We start from the raw sequence: 23,726 nt of genomic DNA on the forward strand, positions 1-23,726 counted from the left end.
CACCAAAGCTAGAAACCACCCTTCCCTTTTCATAGTGTCACCCTCCATGAAAACCATAAACCCTCCATCACCAAAACCATAAACACCCCTCCCCATCCCTAACTATAGAATTGTTTTATGAATCAAGTAATCTGTAATTTAAAAAACGTCTTTAGATAAATCCTTATTTACTCATTTGTGGATAGTATTTCCACAGTATTATCTAAAATGCATTAACTTGTTTTGAAAAAACACAGCCATACTGTTAAATGCAAAACTGCTTGTAGCAGAGTGTTTGTAGCATGTAAAATCTTTAAATATCAATTTTTATTGAATTTGCACAAGTATTATTTATAGTAGCAAAAATTGAGGTGAAAACATGGACATGAATGGTGATGCTTTATGTGCCATAATTAACAAAAATTACATGAAAATGTGAAAGTTTTTATACTGTTCAGTCACTAACTGTCCATACCAAACATCTTAAGGATTTAAATACGATCAAATCCTTTGCTTTCTGTAAGGGCAGAGAACATTGCCATGTTCATTTTCTCTTCATTTTTTGCATGAACAGGCAATGTTATTATCAAATCACAGGTTGATGTTATAGGTCGACAGGCACATTCTGGAAAACATCCATGTAGAAAGCCACATCTGATCTTTTTTGGAAATCCAAGTGGGGGAATTGAAGATGAACCAGTAATCCACTGTAACAATTTAGCTACACTTAAGTCTGCAAAAGCTGTAAAGGAATAACATGGTACTATTCATGTGAATAAGATGGTACTCTTCATGTGAGTCATCCTATGTTTGAAATTTAACACTGGTATGCACTGCAGTACTTTTGTCAGCTTTACTTGCTCACTGGCCTAGTGCAAATGAATCAAAGTAGTTTTAGCAATATTGAATCCACTCTACTTAAAGCTATTATCAAAACATACAGACTCGAGCTTACCACCACATTGGAGAGAATGGACAAATTCACAGAAATGAAAGAAAACATCAGTCTCAATGTTCCTTTTCAATTGCCTTTCATTATAATTTGGCTCCAACTGTTCCAAAAGCATGCTTGCAGAAACATCACTCTTGATGCCATGCAAAAATACTGATTCCCACAATTTTGGATGAAGTTTGATGTGGTCAATGAGTTTACAGGTTGACAAACCTTCCTTTAATTGCACTAGTTGTGGCAGGATACCACCAACCTGCTGCTGGACACAAATTGACCTGCCATAATAAAGTAATTAGTCAAGCAACATTATAAAGCTCTATCTAATTTCTTACACCATTATAAAGCTCCATCCAATTTCTTACACTTATCAATAAAAATTTACTTATGTATCATTAGGTAAGTTAAATGTCTATCATCACATGGTGGATTTTTGTCCCGATTAAAATGCCACAATAACAAACAAAGATTTATAGCTAGATGAAATATGGACCTATCAAAAAAAAATAATATTAATACAAGGAGGAGATAAATTAATGCCAGACAACTAACATGATATGTCGTGGAGTAGATTCAAACCTTATAATTTTCTGAACTGATACTACATTTTCTCTTGATGCTACAACTACGTATCCAATCTCTTCAAGGACTTCATTTGCATCATCATCCTCCAGGACTTTGCTAAGGTCTTTATCACCTGCCATCAGCTTACATAAAAAAATGCTAGATTAAGACGAGGATTCCACAATGTGTTAACATCAATTTCAATTCTTTACAAATGTGCAAGTGGAGATTCTACCAAAGGTCAAACAGCTCAAGTGCTGTCAAGATGAACAAACTTAACTGTGCTACAGTTAAAACCAGAAAAAGCTTTAGACAAACTTACATTTTCACAAAGTGCCCGATGTTTTGATGATTTAATATGAGTTATGTTTAGTAGATCACCAGTTAGATATTTGTATGTAGTTGGGGAAAGGAAGTTTGGTGCCTGTCCATCTTGCAGTATAGACGTTGCCATTATTTCTGCTGCGAGATTAAAATCTTCCTTAATCAGACTCATAGTGGATGTTGATGGCAAGCCATTCTCGAATAGCCTTGTCTTTACATACTCTAACATCTCTGTGAAGGCAAAAAGTAAATAGAAGTGATATGGAAATACTTTGATATTAATTTGAATTCTGTGTCATCTCTAGTTAGTAACACTTCTCAAGAATCAGGTAAACAAAAAGGCTCACCAGCAAAAAACCCTCTTTTTGGCCCACCAGTATCAATAGCTGGTTCTCCAGAAAAAGTCACTTTGAAAGCAGAATCAGATCTGTAGTATCTTTCTCTGGCACGCTTAAAATCATTCCAAATGCTGCTTCGTCTGACGGTCACAAGCATTTTGGTTTTGTCAAGATTACTTTCTTTTATATTTTTGATCTCAGTTCTCAGTGATGGTATGTCAGCTTCTGCTTGTTCATCACCACATACCTTTTTGGGGATGTGGCCAATGATGTCAGAGTCTGATCTTGACCAGTACTCATCAGCACATTCATCAGCATGTTGGCTTACTTCGGCAACAGGAAACTTCACAAAGCATGTTGGGCACTCAACCTGTCCATCATCTGGTGAGAGATTAGAATAACTAGTTCCAGGTATGGGCGACATCTGCTCATTTACAGCTTCCTCCTCGTGTTGAACTATTTTAGAACTTTCAATGCCTGGGGCAAGGGCCACAATTTCTGCAGAAGGGTTCTGGCTAATTTCAACTGTGAAGTCTTCTTTATGGCTTAATGGAGAGAGAGGATCTATTGGTGCCAATAGCAAGTTATCTTCCTCACTCTCACTTTCATTATCATGTGCAAGTTCACCAAGAACTTCGCTGAAAGTGAGCCTTGTTGGTTGCAAGTAAAGTGCAATCCTTGCATAATTGAAGCCAGATTCTTCTTCAAACCACTTGAGTGAAAATGGTTCTTCAGTTCCAGGGACATTTACTACTTCAGAACCATCTTTATACGCAAGTTTGTATGTTCCTCTGTCGTTGAATCGCTTATTAAAGGCACAATGTTTCTGCCTTGCTACTCTGAGTATCTCTTCTACTTGCGCGGAAGGTAACAGCTTCACAGGTAAATTTTCACCACGCTTAATCTCTCCATGTTTACTCTTCATGACCCCAACGTTTATCACAACGGGCTTCTCCTCCACCTTTTTCCTTTTGCCAAGTCCTCTCACTGAAAAGGAGCTTCGCTTTTCCTGTTTTTTTCTTTTGAATACTGCGAATCCTGGCAAAGAGATTCGACAGCTGTCATCTTTGCCGCTTTGCTCTTTGGCAGAAAGCAAAGAGGGCTCGTTCTTGAAAGTTCGTTACAGCTTCGACCCACATCTGGGGCAGATTTTGAACTCATCAGATATCTTAAACGTACAGTTGTGACAGAATTGTACCCTCGTCGACATGATTTTCATCCACGATATTAGACCGGAATAAGTGGACTGGAATGCCTAGGCCAGCCTCAAGTTCTCAAAACGAGGCTGAATTTACTTTTGTAGTGGAATTTACTTTTTTTGTAGTGGAATTTACTTTTTTGTAGTGAAATTTACTTTTTGGTAGTGGAATTTACTTTAATGTAGTGAAATTTAATTTTATTGTTGTGGGAAACATATTCCCTGACAAAATTATATATTTTTGTATTCGTTTCAAAACATTCGTAGTTGTTTGCAAACTTTTGTATTGCCTTTATGGGCCACCGTAGTCTTGTGTGGGCCAAGCAGATAATGTTTGGCCGGTGACAAAAGACAAACTGGTTTCAAAGGATTCTTTTTACACAGGTTGTTAACAAAGGGATCGGTGAAACAGGTCTTTCAATCCACAATCAAAGTGGGGTTGCAGTCTTTAAGAAATCACAAAGACAACATGGAGAAATATGGAGAAACCAAACAATGCTGTTTCTGAATACATAAATGAGACTGTCACAAATGGGGAACTTCTAATTCTACTTAAAGATGACTACACAAATACTCATACCAAAAGGCGTCCGAAAGATTTGAAAATCTCTGATGCCAGAAGTATGGCTACAATTTTGTTAAAAAATTTTCCAGGAATACATGCAGTCTCATCCAATGGAAATCACACATATCCAGATGGTATCAGCAGCAACCTACTTTCTAAATTCGCCTGTGAAAATATGTACAAAGTATCTTCTACCTTTGCCTCTACCATGCCCTTTTGGATAAGAGCAGAATTTTTTGACCTTGAGAAAGAGAGAAAGAGACTTTGGATCCACGACTATCAAGCTATGCAGCAAGGAAGAGACATCAGAATAATGCAGCAAAGCAAACTGTTAGATGAACTGCCATTGAAGAATTTTGAAATTTTTTTGCAAGCCCTCAAACATGCTACTCACCAACGCTTTGGAATATCTAGATTACTTTATATGTCCTCAACCTGGAGACTGACCAGCTCAGTTTTATGTCAGGCAGATCCTCGACAATCTCTTCCTTGTGATGTACCATCATCTTTAACAAATATGATTCCATTCATTGGTCCCTACACATGCAGCTAAATGCAAGAGGGTCTGTCTGTCATCTCAAGATTGATTCCTTCAAAAGAGCTGTTTAATGCATCTTTTGTGACACTAAAATACTATCAAGGAAACCACAAGAATAAGAATCTGCATGGATTCAGATAGCAAATGCAAAGCATCGTTTGCAAAAGCAAAATGGCGGGATTTAAAAGACATGCATAAGAAGAAGTTCAAGCTGTTGGCTCCAAAATCTGGAGATCCAAGAAAAATAGTTGGCAATTGATAAGCCAGATTAGCTTTTTAAAGAAATTTAGCATTGTGGAAACACCAACGACCTCCAATTTTTCCACAATAGATGAAGAAAAATGAAGCCAACTACTAAGCTTAGGCTTTATGTCAAACATGGCTGACAATGAGAATTCTGAAAAATTTAATGGAGATTCACTGACAGAAAGCCCTGCTTGCTCTATGTCAACAAGAAGCTCAGTGGATCATGTTAATAGCCCTGCAGCACCAAATATTTCTGGCAAAAGAAGGAAAAGGGATGCAGCTAATGATGTAGATAAGGCAATTTTAGCAGAGCTAAATAAAGAAAAGGATGATGATGAAGACAGCCTTTACACGAGAAGTTTAATACCACAACTTAAAAGACTACATTCAAAGACAAAGGCATATGTAAAATGCCAAATTCAACAATTACTTTTTCAAGCAGAGTTTGGTTCAAGTTTTGAAAATTAGCCAATCTGTTTTCAAACTATTTCTTATGGCTTTGGAGTCAGTAGTTATATTTTACCTCTTGTGTAACTTTTTATGTAGGTTATAAATGCCAGACAAGTTTTTTGTATGCATGTACAGGTTTTTAAAAGAAAGCAATTTATAAGAAACCTTGTAATGGAAACCCAAACGTTTAAGAAACTTTTGGAATTTATTTCAAACATTTTTTGAAAATAAGGTACAAATCAAAATTCCTGGCCCAGTACATTTTAGCTACTTTTTGTGAGAGACAATTTTCTGCCTAATTTTCAAAAGCACCCTTCTGTTGAAAAATCAAATAATGTACAGGAAACCAGCTGTTTTTGCACCAGACTCTAACAAATATGACAATGGCTTTGAAAAAAGCAAACATTTTACAACATACTTAAAGCTTTTTCGTCTGACACTCCTCAGAGCATAAAACGTCAGAATAAGGTTCCGAAAAAACACGTTTGAAAAATATATACCCAGTTGTGGATCGAAATAGGCCAATCAGAAAAACGCAAGCACAAGACCGGTATAGTTGACCAATCAGTGCCGCGAGCCTGAAGAAAAATTACCAATGGAGTCCAAGAGAGAAAACGAACTCCTTTTGTCTACACAATGGCGGCTTTTTCGTTTTTATGTAGATTGACTCCAAAACTGCTAGATGGAAGGACGACCGGGCTCTGCCAATTATCCGAAACATGTCGTCATTATAGAGTTTTGCACAATCTGGGTTGTCTAAAAGATGTTGACCAATGGCAGAATCACTTGTTTTAACAGTGTTTCTAGACCTACAAGATCGAGGAGGCTGTTCTCTTTGAGGGGCAGTTTTGTTTCGTATGTTGGAAGGAACATGCTGTTTTATCCTATCCCCCAATCTTTGGGTTGTGCGCCCTACGTAGCCAGAATCACACTGGCACGTAAATTCATAAATGACGGAACTTTTTTGTTTGGTAGGGACGCAATCCTTTTGAATGGATGGAAGGGCTCTCCTAGTGCTGTAAACAATCCGAGGATTGACAGCAAAGAAACAATTGGTTATGGCTTGCCTAATCTGACTCTCGAATCGCAAGGAAGTGTTACCAATCCATGGTAGTTTAAATAAACTGGGCACTTTTGCGGACCAAACTTTTGAACAGCCGAAAAACTTGCAATCTTCTCCTTAGTATAAGATAAAATGACGTCTTCAGGATAGCCGTTGTCCAAGAAGATCGTTTTGAGTTTTTCCAGTTCAGCGTGCAGTTTAGATTTCGAGCAGATCATAAGTGCCCTATGTACTAATGTTTTGACAAGGTTGACTTTGCGTTGTTTTGGGCAAAATGAATTCCAGCGTATGTACTGACCGGTAAAAGTAGGCTTGCGATATACACTGGTAAGAAATCCAGTGTTAGACTTTTCGACCAAAACACCTAAAAATGGTAAGGAATCATTTTCTTCCTTTTCAAACGTAAACTGGAGGGCTGGGTGTAGGCTATTTAGGTGTTTTAGAAAAATATCACACTCAGCCTCTGTTTTGAAAATGGTATATGTGTCATCCACATACCGAAAATAGACACCTGGCTTTTGGTCGTAGTCGAACAAACGCTCTTCATGAAAGCCAACAAAGATATTGGCCAAGGCAGGTCCCAGAGGGCTACCCATAGCGACACCATCCTTTTGTTGGTACATTTCATTGTTAAAACTGAATTCAACTGAACGTGTTGCAGTTTCCATCAGTTCAATGAATACTTCCTCTGGGAATGGTGGGCTATTAAGCTCGCTTCGGTACAAAGCGTCGGCACATATTTTGATGGTCTCACTCAAAGGAACATTTGTGAATCACAAATATGACAATTATTCAGTACTTGAGTTTCTTCATTTTTGGTAATATCAGTTTTTTATAAAGAGCCTGTGTGCATTGGTCAAAGTCAATTATTTTGTATGGTTTTATAAGCTAATTCCTAATCCAAGTTCAATACTGAACATTCTTGGATTTCAAGTGAAGAGAACATTGATATTGTGAAAACTTTGTTTTGTTACTAATCAGTTGTGTACAAAACTAATATATCTTCTAATATTGAATCCATGTCTTCATTTCCAGTGATAAAAGTTGCAACTACAACATATGGGCAATTCCATAGTTACAGACGCACAATTCAGAATGAAATTTTGATTTTATTTTTGATTTTCTATTTATTTTATTTTTATGTTTTGGTCTCAGCCAATGCCTAATAATAAGATTATATCTATTTTGTGAAGAAAATTATTTTAAACATTTTGATTTTCTTTGTATTTATCAAAATGTACCTGTTACAGGCATACACAGAAATTAGTCAACAAATGAAACAGGATTTTTAACAACAAAATTTTCTGAAACTAAAAAGAACCATAATAATATTTTTTTTGCTGAAACAATATAAACATATATAAATAAGAAAATTACCATGTAACATGACAAAAACTACAATAGAGCAATAAATTAGTAAACATTAACAGTTAACAGTTAACTCCTGTTACAGACGTATGTTACAGATGAACACTGTGAATTTTATGCATGAATGTACATCTGTCACACATTTTCCAGAAATATTGTTAACAATTTAGAAAAAACTTTATGTGCCATATCACATCAGTTTATTTGTAATTTCCTACTCTTGAAAAATTTATGTTTTCTATAAAAGCAATTAATTTATTTCAGAATTTAAACTGGTGATATTGTAGGTCTGTAACAAATTTACCGTATTTTCTGGTGAATAAGTCTAGCTTTCAGGTCCAAAATTTTGGGTGAAGAATAGCAAGTAGACTTCTACAACGGGTATCTTTTAAATAAATTTATATTGTACAATTTTCATCATCCTTAATCCTTAAAATTGGTACCTCAACTTATACACCAGGTTGACTTGTAAACTGGACAATACGGTTGATGGAACTCAAAAAACTATCAAGTCAAAAAACATTAGAAAGTGTCTGGAATTTTTTCAAAAGTATACTGTTGCCTTTGATCAAAGTTTGGTTTTTCAAGTTTATCTTTAATCTGATTCTTTCAACCCAGCACTTGTCTTTTGGAATAAACACAATCTTTTTGGATTCTCCACATTGTCGCATATTTATTACTTCATGGAGATCAGCTTTCTATTACTATTACCTGGGGGATGTAGTTTTTTCTTGAATTTCGTTTGGATTCATATTGCACGACAATCAAATCACCAGTAGTAATAGAGCAATTTTCACCAGGCTGGGATTGTTCTTCATCTTTACATTCTGATGAGGAATCTGCAAAATCATCAACTGAACCATAATCAGAACTTTCTGAGTCTCAAACATCCAGGAATACATGGGCTTGAAACTCTTTTTGCAGTAGAAACTTCAGCAACCAATACAGTTGAATCACCTCTGCAAGATACTGTGTGAACAGATCGTCTTCTAATGATCCTTAAAACTTGATCCTAATATGGCTGAATTTCCTTTGCTCTCAATTGGACTGTCTCCGCTGAGACAAAGTGAAACTTCACATTAGGGTTTCTTTCTACAGCAAGCTGGTAAAAGTCATATGGTTTAGATGCTCTAACATTACCACTGCAAACAGCACGCGAAACTGAATGCTTTACCGTTCTGCCAATGCCATCAATCACGCCCTTGCCATGCCGGGTTGCAAAAAAATGCCAGTTGACTTTTATTTCAAATGTAGACTCCCATTTGGAAAGATTGGAGAAAAGATATTTTTGCTTAAACTGTGTACTTGTGCAATCTGAAAAAATATCTATGGTTTCAATATCCAGGTGCCTTCCAGTAAAATCCTCCAACCATGTGGTGATGAATGTCCAAACTTGATCCTCCAAAAAGTCAACATGCAAGACACACGATTTTCCATCAACATTACTTTTCTTTTTTTTCGAAAAACGTTTTCTGCTGTCGCTTGATATAAACATGTATCAAGTATGCTGGAAGTTGCCTTTTAAGCTTGCTGAATGCCGACTCAACTGTCTCTGAAACAGAAATCTTACTTAACTCGCTTGAGGCTCCTTGCCACTGTGAATATTTGACTAGTAGATCAGCAGATTCTCCATTTGGCTTGAACGATTCAATGTTTTTGCTGCAATCATCACATTTTAGACTCATACAGATCTTTGAAGTTGGCTCACAAACAAGCTCCATTGTAAACTTTGTTTGGCAGCTTGGAACATTGATATGGGGCTTCAACGCCTACAAAGTAATACTCATGTTTTCATGTGTAACACAAACGCATACATTGTGAGGTCTGTCTTTCATTAGTTTAATGTGCTTGGGCCTGAGGAAGCAAAACTTTGATCTGCTTATCATCAGCCCAGTGGTAACAGCCAATTGATGTGCCTCACCAAGACTCATTAGCATGTATCTGCATTGCACATATTCCTTGTGTTTTTTTCCATTTGCATCTCTGGATCTGTATATAACTCTGTTCTTTCTTCCAGGGGCTTGCCAACTGATGTCATCATTGCTGTAAAAAGCAATTGCAGCAGCATCAATCTCTTTGTTTTCTTTTGGCCCTGGTTTTTTGGCTTTGGTTGGAGGGCTTTCTGTGAAAGAAATGCCAGCATCTTCAGCAAGTTTTGCAAACACAGCTTTTCGTTTTCTTGGTACTCTGGCAATTTGCTTTTCACCTTTTTTACTGCTTTAAAAGACTGATGGTTCGCAAAAAGAGCTGGTTGTTCTTCTGCAACGTGTGCTGTTGCAAGCATTTTTAGCTTTGCTTGATATTTTCTTATTCTTTTTTATTCTTGATTTTTCAGCTCTTGATACCTTTCAGGAATATTTGCCTTCAACGCTACTCATTTGTTGGCCTTTCTTTTCCTATCCTTTTCTTTTTCTTGTTTCCATTTATCTACATTAAGTTCTTTTAATCGTTTTCTGTGTTCTCTTACTCTTTCAACTGCCGTTTTTGCCATAACTTCTCTATGTTTCTTGATTTTAACTGTCTCAGCTATCTTGTTCTTTTTTTAAATTGGTTAGGCCTTCTGAATAACATTCTCCAAAAATTTAGGCCAAAACCTTGCTAATTGCCATGACAACAAAACAACTAACTAATTAGTGCCAAGGCCTTTCTGTGATGAATACTTCTAGTTACAGCTTTATAAATGTTACAGACGCACAAAAAAATTGTACGTCTGTTACAGCATTTAAAAGTAAAGTAAAAATGTTTTCTTCAAAACTTTATATTGTATTGTTGTATTGTATTGTTTCATTGTTAACTGAAATAAAATCCAGAAGTTTAGAAACAATCAACAACATCCAGCAATTAGGTAAAGAAATATTTTTGAAAAAATGACAATTTTGTTACAGACGTACAACAGTTTTTAGGCCATCTTTATGTTTCAAATATAAAAATACAAATGAAAATATTTTTTCAATTTATTATTAGTTTGTTTATCTGTTCAATTTATATTACCAGAGCAACATAATATTTCTTGTCAAACAAACAATGCTTCAAAAATTTTAATTGTCTTTCTGATATTTATTCCTGTTGAGGCTGCACGCAAAAATAGTTTCAAAAAACATGGAAAAATAAATGAAAAAAACAAGCTAACAGAATATTGAATTTACCTGTTTGAATTATTTAATACCTTAGCTCTTTGTTATTTTTATTTTTTCCCTTAAATCAAGAACTTTAAAAATTTTGGTCGACATAATTCTGGAATTGCCCATATCCAACATTGGATATGACGCAAACGAAGAACAGCGGTAAACTGTATCTATAAACTGGCTTTACACTAATTTTGTGCAGCTCCTTAATTTTATCCACGACTTGGAGGTCAATCGTCTCTCTGATGTTGGCCCCCTAAATGTAGTAATGATGACAATGGATGCTCAATTATGTAAGCAAAACACCACATTTTTTATATATATTGTTAAATTTTTTCAATTTAACAGAGTCATATTTAAGAGTCTATAAGCAAACTGTCAACAATTTCAAAGTTAAAGGTTAGCAAACATTTTCAGCGTTTCAGGGGCGTAGAAAGAAAGGGCAAACTGTTTCTAAAGAAGTGCCACTTTCCAATGTCCTCAAAGTTCACTTCTTCAAAAAGATATATTTTGTTCAAAACTGGACGTCAGGTACCTCTGGTGTACACCCGCCTGCGACATCCCTAATTCATAGAGAAAATACTTGATGACGCACCTCAGAGCGAAGAGTATGGAAACAATGGCTGTTTTCTAGAGGCAACAGCATCAAATACACTTTAATGAAGTTGATTTTTCTTCCAGCCTGAAGGTCACTTTTCAACTTTGATGCCATAAGTCGCATTTGTCTTTCAGGTTTCTTTCCATCTGGAATGTAATCCACCTAAAAATATGAAGTTCCTGTCATATTGATATCATAATCTTACGACTTTAGTCACCAGAGCACCGCTTAACAGCACCTTGTATTTTAGAACTGTGTCTAAAAAGGTATTTTGGAAAATCTTCGACAAGTAGCTAGTTATCTTCAAATTAGGCACTCTAGACCTTTCCAGTGTTTGGTTTGAATAATCAATCACAGTTCAAATGTTGGAATGAGCGAATGATATGCCACCCATTATGCCTGAGAATACACAACAATTTGAAAATTTCTACTAAATGCCGTTTATCATGAATAGAAAAAAATTAATTATCTATCTTATTTTATGTATTTTCACCAACCTTATAATTGGGGAACTTCAGCAGCCGTAGGAAGAATACTATGCAGAGGCAGCCAAGTTTTTTGGTGCACTGCTAAAGTGTGATTGTGTCCTATCAATGAGAGTGAAAATATTGTTCCTAAATGACTTATAGAAAACAATATATATTACTTATACAAACACATGCTCATAGTACTATAGAAAGCTTCTTTGTTAAGAAACACTGCTGCTGTACACTCTTCCTTTAATAAGAATGCTATACATTTTTTCCAGCCTTGATATTATTAAAAAAATATTCGTTTTGAGCATGAGTGTTTTCTTAAAGTTCTTTTGTATTTTAAATTGTTTTAGAGAAAAAACCGCCTGCACTTAAATAATAACTGCGCTTTTTGAAAAACCCATTCTGTGATTGCCTATTATGAAAACCGCAAAACAGGCAACTGCTGAAAAAATAAGATACATATGTGTGAGCTAAGCACCGAGTAGCCATTGGGCTAGAAGGAGCTATAGCCCCCTACTTATCTGCAAAAGAAGGTTCCAAATTTTTTTGGAAAGTTTATTCTAACGCAACTTTGGTTAGTTTACTCCCATGTAGTAGCAGTTCTTCTTGACTGGAAACCCTTTAATATCTCCAGCTAATTTGATAGAAATAAGCGAGTATTTTCTAAAAAGAGGGGTTTTCGGCATTCTTGAGGACATGGTCTAACAAATTTGGTCACGCCCTGTTTAGTCCCCCCCCCCACTTTTACACTAGTGCACGATACCTGGACCTAAAGCTTAGCATGAATCATAAACACTTGATTCCCTGCACAAAATTGCCTCTCATATCTTGGTCCAAAATTTGGAACAATCTACCTTCAAAACTAAAATCTGCAAAAAATGTCAATAGTTTCAAACATAAGATCAAAGACAAATTCTTTGATGATCTACAAAGTCAGGAGAATAGCCCCTATATATTTTATTGAAAAACCAAATTCAGCCAACGGAAAGGTTCTAGTTAACATTTTCCAGAATAACTTTTTTCCAAGTTTTGGATACAGAATTCATTTTTCATGAACACATTTCTTTTCGGTAACACCTCTGGAGGTACCATTATGTAAACAAGGTTGTATTGCCCTTTTTAATGCTATCCCTGTCATTTTTTAACCAGGAGTTTTTTTGAGTTTTTAACTTTTATCTGTAAATTTTATATATGGTCAGTGGGGGAAAAATGCGCATTTTGAGAAATTTTTGGTTTCCCCCAGATTGTTAACAAATTTGGGAAAAAATAATGTTTAGTTACAAAGTAGCCCTGATAAGTTCCCTTAGCAACAAAAAATTGCTACCCATTCTTCAAGAGATTATTTTAAGATGGAAAAACTGCTGCGCGTTTTTTATCCACAAAAAGGAGAAAAAATATGCAAATGTGGCAAAAAACTGCGCACCTCTCAATTACCAAAGAATGTTGATATTTCCTATAAACAATTTCATAAATTGGGATTTAAACTGAATAGAAAAAAAGATATGTCAATAAGCTATTAATGCAGCTAATAAGAATAGTTTCAACACCGTGAGTGTGCAGCTGAATCTTCTTTGAATTTGTTTCATTTCCACTGATGATTTGCGATGGCTGACATGGGCCAAGAAACAGGTACTTCACTTTTATGATTTCAACATCTTGCAGTTTAGGAAAATCTCAAATCGATCACCTTAATAACAAAGGAAGTTCATCTCTACTGTTTCAGCATTGTCATCAGGATCCTGTACAAACGTTTTTTGTACTTTCCGCCAATAAAGTTTGTCCCCGTAGTAAACGCAATAGAAAAGACCTATTCTTGTCATCGTCCATTTGTTCCATTATCAGGCTGATCTCCATAGCTAAACTTTCTTCAGTGTTCCCTTTTTTTGCCTCAGTTTCCTGGCCTTTTTGCTCTGTTTGTATTTCTCTGATTTCTTTTTCATCATTTGTCGCTTTCGAGTCACTCTGGGAATCATTACTATCTGTTGAATCATCTGAGATAGCTTCCCAGCTGAGATGTTGCATTCTGCGCCTCCTTGAACAGTGTTCTTACTTGGTCTTCCTCTTTTTCTGATACCTCCTTTCTTTGGTTCATTCCCTTTCATTTTCCTTAATTGCTTGGTAAAAATCGTCATCAGTCAAAACTCTTGTCTTCAGGTCAATCTTCCTTCGCTTCTTGATTTCCTTTTTTGACAAGTCCTCAATCTTATACAAAATAAGTTCTTCGAAACTTGCTGAAGTTGACAGTGAAGAGTCTGTAGCAACAACCAAAGAGTCATTGACAAAAATCCAGGATCTAATCAATTGGTTTCCTTCTGTAGCATTTGTTGTCACAGGACCAAGTTCCTTACCGGTGGGCAATCTGGTGAAGCGTGGTCTTTAAAGGATGCTGATTTCTGTGGAAATGTCTTCTTTGGTGTTGACATTTTCTTTGGTGATGGTGCTTTTTTGGACAGGTCCTTGCTTTGTGTAGCAGGTCCTCAAAGGCATTTTCTGGTTTACCATGTTGGCATCCAGCCGTGAAATTGGATATTTGGAGCTATCGACAGGAAAAATCCCAGTGGCTTCAAACCCAGCCTTGATTTTTCGAGAAGATAATTTGAGGATAAATAGAAGATGTCAAATTTCCGATAATAGGTTGGCAAACTGGGCTTTTCTTACTGGTTCTCGTGCACCCCATTGGCTGACACAATCATTCAGCTTCTGTCCCCATAGCCTTTTTAGTGGTCCGAAACAGAGGCAATATGAGGAGGCAATTTGACAATAGTAATATCTTCGGATCTTTCCCTCTCTACAACTGGCAGAGTCACATGAGTGAGATGGCCATCATAAACAAGCAGCAGTGGACGCTCTGTGACATTTTTGTCAAACAAGTCAAACCAAGATGCAAAAAGCTCACTTGCCATCCATCCTTTCTCTGGAACTCCATACCATTTGTCCTTCAGTGCTCGTTCTCCTCGCCATGTTTACTGTAGAATTTTTCCAGAAAAAACCACCAGTGGGTCGAGAGCATGGCCAGCAGCATTCCAAACTGCAAGTGTTTTTGTGTTTTCCTTTCCAGGACCACATGTAAGTCTGAATATGCGTTAGCCTTTTTTCCCAATCACTCTGCATTGCTAGGTGTCATTTGAAGACCAAATTCGTCGCAATTCCATATCTCACGAGGCTGAAATCCTTTTTTCTTGACCAGTTCATCATTTTTTTTCATAAAAGTTATATATTACAATAGGGTTCCTGTTGCTGATTTTCTAGCCATACTGATCATCTCTGCCTTCTTCAGAGAAAGGTTGTTCCTTTTCATAAAAGCAGCCAGCCAAAATCTTCCTGGTTTGCTATCTTTGAACAGAGGTACCAAGATGTTATTCTTCCTCTGACCCGGTGTCCAAATATTGCCCTATCAAAAATGCAGATTAGATAAAGTTGTTAGTGCGCCTCTATTGGTATCACCAAGGAACAAAAAATTCCCTGATAAAATGGGAAATTGTGATGGCATTGAAACTCCTTCTTCGACATTTGCTCTTTCATTAAATTCTTGCAAAATGCCAGCAATAATAGATGTTTTCAAATCAACCAAAGCTGCACAGACTTGCACATTTTTGTCTGAAAATGGACAAAAATAGGCACCCATATATCAAACGATTTTGTACTTTTGCAATTTTTCAAAACTCCTCTCTACGTGGAGTTTTTCTTAAATATACAGCTTCTTCGACCGTAAATTGTGTTTTTTTTCTCAAAAATGCAGGTAGATTAAAAAAACATTCTTTGGAAGCAAATCATGGATGACAAATCACTTGCCTGCAAGTATAAAGTCTTCTGCCTGAAAAAATTATATAGCAGAATAAGGCGTAAAACAACCTACCCAACTGATTGTATAATGCAAAAAACTGAACAAAAAATCATCCTTTTGTTTTAACAACACAAGCACATTTAAACATTACATTTATAAAACTTTGGAAACATATAGAGACACTAAGTAATAAAACGTTTCACCAATCAAAAAACAAAAGAAGTTTTATGCATAAAGATGTTGTTAAGCTCATATCTTATATTTCTTCTGGTATACCAACCTTTAAATGTGATATTATTCCTGATTCATCAGTAGTGTTCCTGTCATTCGTGCTACCTGGAAACCGTTGACTTACGAAAGTAATTGCTCCATTTGGAGCAACCCCAATTAAGTCTTATTAATACAGATAAGTAATGTTTATAGTTGCTGTAGGTTGCTGACGCAGCAGATGAATAAGTAAATGCCCCCCGTAGTACATGCTATAGAAAAGATCTTTCTTGTCCTTGGCCTTCTGGCTTTTTTGCCCTTCCTGAATTTCTTCAACTTTTTTCCACGTATTCATTTATTTTATATTGCTGTTAGAGTCTATTGAACTCTCGGAAATAACGTATTCATTTATTTTATATTGCTGTTAGAGTCTATTGAACTCTCAGAAATATCTTCCTCGCAACTCTCAGAGATAACTTAGTTTTCTTCTTTTCTGATAACTACTCTCTCTGCTTTTCCCCCTACTGTTCAAATGCCATAACTAAATTAAATTGAATCATTGATTAAGTTAACTCGTTAGTATATTCCATGAAAGTCTTTCGATCTGTATTTTGATTGGAATTTTCAGAAAGGCAAATCGTTCTAATGTGGCTCTAATGAGTTGGAGTCTTTTAGAAAGTAATAGTTTGTCCGGTTATGAAAAAACCGTGTTTTATGAATAGAAATTTATCCAAAATCTTCCAAATCAGTCTTGCATGTCCCATTTATTTAGAGAAGCGGCATATAATAAGAGTCTCTTCTCTAAGGAAAAGCATAATTTTACAGTGCGCATTTTTTCCCTTCGCTTATGAAATTGTGAGGTAAATGAAATGAAAAACAAAAGTGCACTATTTTGTGATTTGGTACTCATTGAAACTATCATCAAAGGTTTGGTTTATCATGCCATATCTCAAACTGTTGGTTACTCCTCCAAAGTGCTGTAGAAATAGGTGCACATTTTTTATCCAAAAATCACAGCGTGCATTTTTCCCTACACTGGCCTAATTTGATGAATTTTTTTATTTGTAAAGCAAACTCTGACTTGAAAACAAAGCAAACTCTTTCAGTATGCCTCTTTTTTTCAATAAAAATGCTTCTTCACCAATTGTTGATCACATGACCATCTTATTGTCATGAGTTAACATCAGCAAGGCCACACCTTTGCCACCATATTGGCTTAAGTTTGGCATCTGCAAAAATAAAAGGTGATCAAGTCGGTCATAAAGTGCTAAAGATGCTCTTCTCCAACCAACTTGTTTACATTATATATACTTTGCTTACTCAACACATTTTTAAATAACTGTACCTCCTGGTCTATTCTGTTGAGGGTAGCATCAATTAGTTTTCTATCTTTGGCAGTCAAATCTTCTAATGCTGGCCTATCATGTTGCTTTGCTTTTTCTTTCCATGCTATCTTCTCAGCTTCACCCAGTTCTTCCACCTTTTGCTTCCATCAACATTCTTTTCAGAATTTGACATGCCTTTCAACTCTAAAAGTAAGATCAGCTACTCTTCATATCTTAGGGATATATCATTCAGAACAAAAATTTATGGCCCTGGCATACAAAGCTTTATCAGAGTAAATAAAACAAACGAGTGAATGAATTTGAAATGTGAGATAGTAATGCTGGATTGGTGGATGTTGAATGGTGTGAATGTTGCGCAGTGGAGAAAAAATGGGAAGTTGGAAGTGGGGTAGTGAAGGGTGGTGGGTGATGTAAGGGCATGTGACGCATCTTCTCTGAAGATGAAACGTTCAAATATCGCACAAGACCACTACTGGAATGCTTGACAAACCGGGGTTACAAACCCAAACAGATGTTTATGCCAAAACCAGGCTTTATATGCTAAAAAGCTTTAAATCAGATTCTGTCAGAAAGGGTCCTAATTTCAGCTGAACGAAAGTTTGACGGAACAAAAGACAAAGCAAATTTTTATATGTAGGCCTAGCCCAAAGAGCCTAAAACAACAAAGAATCAACTGCTACTAGATCAACACCTACTTACCTTTAGAGAACAATTCTCCAGCAAAAAGATTGAGGCCGAATGGATGTCGGCAAACGGGTGGTGCCCTCAAAACCTTTTTTACATCGCTTCTGCAATTATTTTGGCTAGCTGAGGGGAAACAAGTAGGAGGCGGTCCTCTCTTTCTATTGTTTATCCAAGTCTTCACGACTGCTTCTTCCAAACCCGATCTCTCTGCAAGGCGTTGGATTTGATCCCCAAACTTTTTCTTCTAAACAGACTTAAATCCTTCATTATAATCTTGCTCTAGCAACACCACTTGGGCTTCTGTGAACTTACGGCAGCCATTACCAACCAGTGCAATGAACCAAAAAAGAACATAAAAATATAAAAAACATATGCCTCATGTGGCTTCCTTCCAGATTAATCAAATGTGGCACTTCAACTTCCACTGTTAAAACAAGCAAAACATTAATCAAAGAATTTGGTAACAACAAGGGCACACTAAAAACATGCGATGCTGTTCAATTAGCGGTAAGATGTGCAATTAATTAGGAATTTTGGGAATCGCCAAAACTTAGCTGTCAAATCAAATGAACCTCTATTTCAAACTGAGGCTCTTCTGAATGATAAAAAAACATTTGATGGTAAATGATATGAACTTTCATTACCAGTTAAAAAGTCACATCCAGCAATTCAAGACAACTTTAATGTTGCAAAATTTCGATCAAATTCGCAACTCAATCGTTTGAAATCCAAACCTGAACTTTTGGCTCAATATAGCGCTGTTTTGAAAGAGCAATTGAATTCAGGCAAAATTGAGCGCATAGCTGAAGAAAAAAGTGACACCAATCCAGGTTCCAAACATTACATTCTGCATACCGATGTTTTTAAACAGGAAAGAGAAACTACAAAATTGCGTGTAGTTTATGATGCTAGCTCTAAAGCTGCAGGGGAAGCGTGCTTAAACAAATGCTCATATCCTGGACCAAACTTGATCTCACTCATTTTCGATGTTTTGCTATGATTAAGAATGCAAAAGTAAAGAGATCTTTTGCGCTTTTTATGGATAGAAGACTCAAATCTTGATAATCCGAAATTTGTCAAAATTCAGATTCGCTCGGCTGCCTAACTTGCTTGTCATTCATTTTAAACACAATTATAAGGTATCATTTAGAAGCATACAAAGAATCTGATCCTGAATTCATTTACAATGTTGTTAAATCTCTACATGTAGATGATTACGCATGCGTATTTGCATCTGAAAGGGAAGCCTTCAGAGTTTATGAGAAACTTAAGCGTTGTTTTGAGTAAGGAGGTTTTAACATGTAAAAATGGGCCCTAACTGATCAAGGTCTACTCAATCGCATTCACTAGTCCGAGAAAGTTTTAAATGGTGTAGAAAAATTCACTGTATTGGGCAGTAATGTATCTAAAACTGAAGAAAATTCAATCAAAACAAATGAGGATAAATAGTCAAATGTATTGGGTATTTGGTGGAATCGAAAATCGGAACAATTCAAATCTGATTTAACCAAAATAATTAATTCCAGTGCGCAGGAGCTCATTACAAAGCGTCAGAAGTTCAGTAGCATCATGCGAATTTTAGATCTGCTTAGGCTATTGTGTCCAGCAATGTTATTACTAAATTGATTATTTCAGGATGTCTGCAAACTACAAGTAAATTGGGAATTCTGTCAAAGGTGGTGTGATATTAGTGGAGCTTTTCAGCTAATCCGACTTTTATTATTATTATTATTATTATTTTTATTATTATTATTATTATACGGTCGTTGAGCAGTAGCATGCAGACGATCCAGTACACGGCTCTTGTTTAACTGCCACTTACTTGCCTGGATTTAATTTATTGCAATTTATTCACTACAAATCGATGCATAACAGTTTGGGGACTGTGGAAAAACAATGATTTGCTCTTCTATCGTTTATCTTTTGATTTTATTCGTTATTTGTTCGTTTTGTGGAAAGGAATTTAGTTCGTTAGGCCAACATGCATGGCGTTGCAAGCGAAGGACTCAAACTGGCAGTACTGGTCCCAGTGGAAACATCAACATTCCTCTCATTGACTCTGGAAATCGCGATACAGCTATTAACAACCAAAGCTGTGTGAAATGTTCTTGCGGCTAGTCATGCAAAGGGATAAAGGGCCTCCGCATCCATCAAAGGAACTGCAGAGTCATAAAAGTCTTTGATGAAGAGCAATTGTTCGAGGTCATGAATGAAGTTACTCACGCTGACCTTGAGAATAATGATAGTCATGCTGAAATTCCCCCTGAGAATCATTTTGATAACAAGCCTGGAATTCGTCTTCCAATGTCTGACCAGGAATGGCTGTTAGCTAACAAATATTTCCACTCCATTTTTTCAAATGTTTCTGTCAATGCGTCAACGGTTGATCCTGTAATCCAATTAATGATTGAAACAATATACGACTACTTCAAAGAAACCTGTGGAACAATCGAATGCTGCAACAAAGATCTCAAGGAAAGACACGCCAATCTCACAGCAAAGAATTCAAAAAAAGAACTCAGAACTTTGAAACATTCTTATGCTCCTTTAATTGAAATCAAATATGTCTCTAACCTTCTTCGTAATAAAATCAAACAACACATCTCACCCACTAAATCTTCCAGTATAACAAACCACGACCGTGACAATACCAAGAACTTCTGGAATTACGTCAAGTGAACTCTACAATATGAAACTTCAGCTCTTCCAACTTTTTCTGTTGCAGGATGTACCGAATACTTTGTCAAATCTTTTTCTGCCATCGCACCGAACAAACATTTCACCATTCCTTCATGGATCCCTACTTTCAATGAACCATCTTATTCATTTGACCTAGAGCCACCTAGTTACAAAACCATTACTTCTATCATAAGGCGTATGAAAGCTTCTACTTCTCCCTGTCCTCTTGATAAGATATCCATCATCTGTTTCAAACAAAATCCCTATCTTTGTTCTTTTCTCACTGAAATAATTTGTGTTGTCTGGCTTTCAGGTAAGGTACCATCCGAATGGAAAAAGGCCTCCTTGATTAAAAAAAACAGCTCAGATGATCCATCAAAGTTCAGGCCAATCACTTTTGCTTCTTGCTTACGTGACTCCATCTTCACTTTTCTGAAACACAATGGCTTCATCGAGCACCAAATCCAAAAAGGCTTCACCTCAAAAGTATCAGGTACATTAGAGCACACAGCAATGATGAGCCATTTAATAAATAAAGCTCACATTGAGCAACGATCTTTAGTGGTATCTCTGCTGGATCTCAAAAATGCCTTTGGCGATGTTCAGCACAAGCTGATACCAGCTATTCTTGCTTATCATCAGATACCTTCGGAAATTCAATCACAAGCCTATATCTAGATTTTAAGACCTGTATCATAACCGATAAATTACAAACCACTGCAATTCCCGTTCGCCGCGGCGTATTGCAAGGTGACTGCCTCAGCCCCCACTCAAGGTGACTGCCTCATACAATACATCAAATCAGATAAATCTGAGCAGCTTGGTTTCTCCCCACATGATGATAATGACTGTATGTTTCAGCCAATTCACTGGTTTCAGTTTGCTGATGATGCTGCTGTTGTTACCAGTGGAGAAAAGGAAAACCAACTCTTATTAAACTGCTTTAGCAGATGGTGCCAATGGGCGAACTTCATAATCAGGGTTAACAAATGTGTGTCAAGAAACACTACTCAATCCCTTCAATTTCAACCGAAACTTTTCATCTGTAACCAAATAGTACCTGCTGTCGACTCCTTCAAATGGCGATTACTTCAAGTATCTTGGCCGTTTCTTTGATTTTGAAATGAAGAACCAAGATCATAAATCTAAACTTGTGTCTCTTTTTGCTACTCTTATGAAGGATATTGATGACTTACCTCTCCATCCTAAAAACAACTGCTATTATACCATTGTTATGTTCGGTCTAAAGTTTCATGGCATTTTACTGTTACAGATCTACCAAAGACCTAGGTTGTCCAAAACCTAGACAATCTTGTTTCCAATTACATTTACCAGTGGCTTGATATTCCTGTTTCTGCAACATTGAGTGGAATAATCCTCTCAAAAAATCAGTTTGGCCTTAATCTACAACTGCCTTCTATCAAATTTACGCAATGCCAGACTGTCTGTCGCAATGCCCTAAAATCTTTTCCTAACTGTGACATTCAAACCCTGTGGAAAACACCAGTCATGGCAAGAACCTACAGTACGACATCTGCTGTAACACTAAAGAGGTACTAAAGGCTGTCAAATCAGACAACAAAGAACGTCTCTCTCAAAACTTACCATCCCAGGGAGCTACAATTACCTTCCTACTGAAACATTCACTGGAAAAGCTGAACCTAACTGAATGGAATTTTCGTGCAGAAAGTCAACTGTCAATGCTGCAGTGTTAGCTGATGCGTTGTCATGGTGCCATAGGATCCCGCGCAAACCAGTTTTCTCGCCATGCATCTAGCACTTTCTGTATGCCCTGGTTACATACGAATCTGCGTTAACTGTGCGGCGATCATCAAGAGGAATCGTTGCCACGTGGCCCATTTTCCAAAAAAGTAGCGACCATCTTTTTGTCAACGCTTCTGGAGCGCTTGAATTTTTGTGGTGGGTGCTCCCCTAGAAAGATCCGGACTGACGTCTGGCGTTTCGTTTCTGGGTCAAATTGGTAAATCCAACTTTCATCACCTGTGACGATGTCTTAAACACGTTTGGACCTTCCACTATCAAACTTTTCAAGCATAAATTGGCACCAGTTTACCCGATGCTCTTTCTGTGCCTATGTTAAGCAATGGGGTACCCAGGGAACTGCAACCTTTCTCACTTCAAGATGATCGTGCAAAATTTTTTTAATGCTGTCGATCCAATGCCAACTTTTTCCTGCATCACTTCATAGGTCACTAGGCCATCTTCTTTGAGTAGCTTTTCTACAGCAGCTATAGTTTCGGGGACCACAGCCTCGTCTTTCAGACTCTCCCTCCCTTGTTTGAATTCTGCAAACCATCGAAAAACAGTTGCCCTTGATGGTGTACGATCTTCAAAAGTTGCAACTAGTTGTTGTAGACATTCCTCTTGTTTTAATCCCTTTTTAAAATCATAATATATCATTGTGCAAAAATCGCGTCTTTCAAGCTCCATTTTGAAAATGAAAATTAAAGCGAGAGTCCCCTCTTTTAAAGGTTTGTTAAAAAGATATCTTTGGGTGGAAGGGACAAGAATTTGCAAAAAACGCTTAAAAAAGTGTAAGTTTAAGGAAACCTGTTTTATAACGTTGGATTTGGCACGAATTTTGAAAATCTCAATAATTTCGGGGTAACCCTCGTATTTGGTCAAGTACCCAGAGCAATTTGCCTTGTAACATCTTTAACTTTACCATCAAGTATGTATCTTAACAACACTCTTCCAACTCGTAAAAATCTGCTAAAATGTAACCTTAGTCAAACATCTGACTGTGAATTCTGTCTTCTTCCAGAAACACTTCTACATGTTGTGGCTGGATGCAAAGTGTAGCTTGACCAAGGCCGCTAAACTTGGCGTCATAATTTTGCGTTACACTTTCTAGCCACTTTCAAGAGGTTCATCTAGAACTCAGCAAACTTCTACTGAATGTGAGAAACAGAAATGGGCCGGCAGAAATTGTAAAGTAGTTCCTGGAGAAACTACATCTGCTGCAGTGCACTATGAGACTTGTATTGCAATCAACCATGAGAGTGGTATTGTCAGTACCACGGAGAGGGAGGCGGGTAGCCAGGGGGCAACTACCCCGGGGCCGGGGACCATTTTTAGTTCCTGTAAAAAAATTGAAGCTATTTTATTCTGTTATATTTTGTAATGATATTAAAGCAAAGACTTAAAGTACATATGATGCGAATATTTTTATTCGCCACAAGCTCAAGGGCGTCAGCTTTTGACAAAAGTAAAGGGGAATAGCT

General features: G+C 36.8%; 1 protein-coding gene and 1 pseudogene across 1 annotated transcript; both read right to left on the bottom strand.

Annotated features, from left to right (window-relative positions):
• Positions 1-470: 470 nt before the first annotated feature.
• LOC135694782 (G2/M phase-specific E3 ubiquitin-protein ligase-like) lies at positions 471-3,079 on the bottom strand. The gene is made up of 5 exons (XM_089109699.1): positions 2,164-3,079; positions 1,815-2,047; positions 1,508-1,635; positions 935-1,206; positions 471-721 (listed from the first exon to the last, which is right to left on the bottom strand). The coding sequence occupies exons 1-5, from the start codon at positions 3,077-3,079 to the stop codon at positions 471-473; spliced, it is 1,800 nt and encodes a 599-aa protein (XP_088965825.1).
• Positions 3,080-14,498: 11,419 nt separating this feature from the next.
• On the bottom strand, positions 14,499-18,123 carry LOC148959868 (uncharacterized; annotated as a pseudogene).
• Between the last annotated feature and the right edge of the window lie 5,603 nt (positions 18,124-23,726).

The sequence above is a fragment of the Rhopilema esculentum genome, chromosome 8 (assembly GCF_057945365.1).
Source record: "Rhopilema esculentum isolate cy_ngs chromosome 8, ASM5794536v1, whole genome shotgun sequence".
In the NCBI taxonomy this organism is placed as follows: Eukaryota; Metazoa; Cnidaria; class Scyphozoa; order Rhizostomeae; family Rhizostomatidae; genus Rhopilema; species Rhopilema esculentum.

Coding starts and splice junctions, on each gene's coding strand:
- LOC135694782 (XM_089109699.1), bottom strand. CDS start 3,079: ATGAAGAGTAAACATGGAGAGATTAAGCGTGGTGAAAATTTACCTGTG. Junction 1,636..1,814: donor ATCGGGCACTTTGTGAAAAT/GTAAGTTTGTCT, acceptor TTTTTATGTAAG/CTGATGGCAGGTGATAAAGA. Junction 1,207..1,507: donor TCAGTTCAGAAAATTATAAG/GTTTGAATCTAC, acceptor TTATTATGGCAG/GTCAATTTGTGTCCAGCAGC.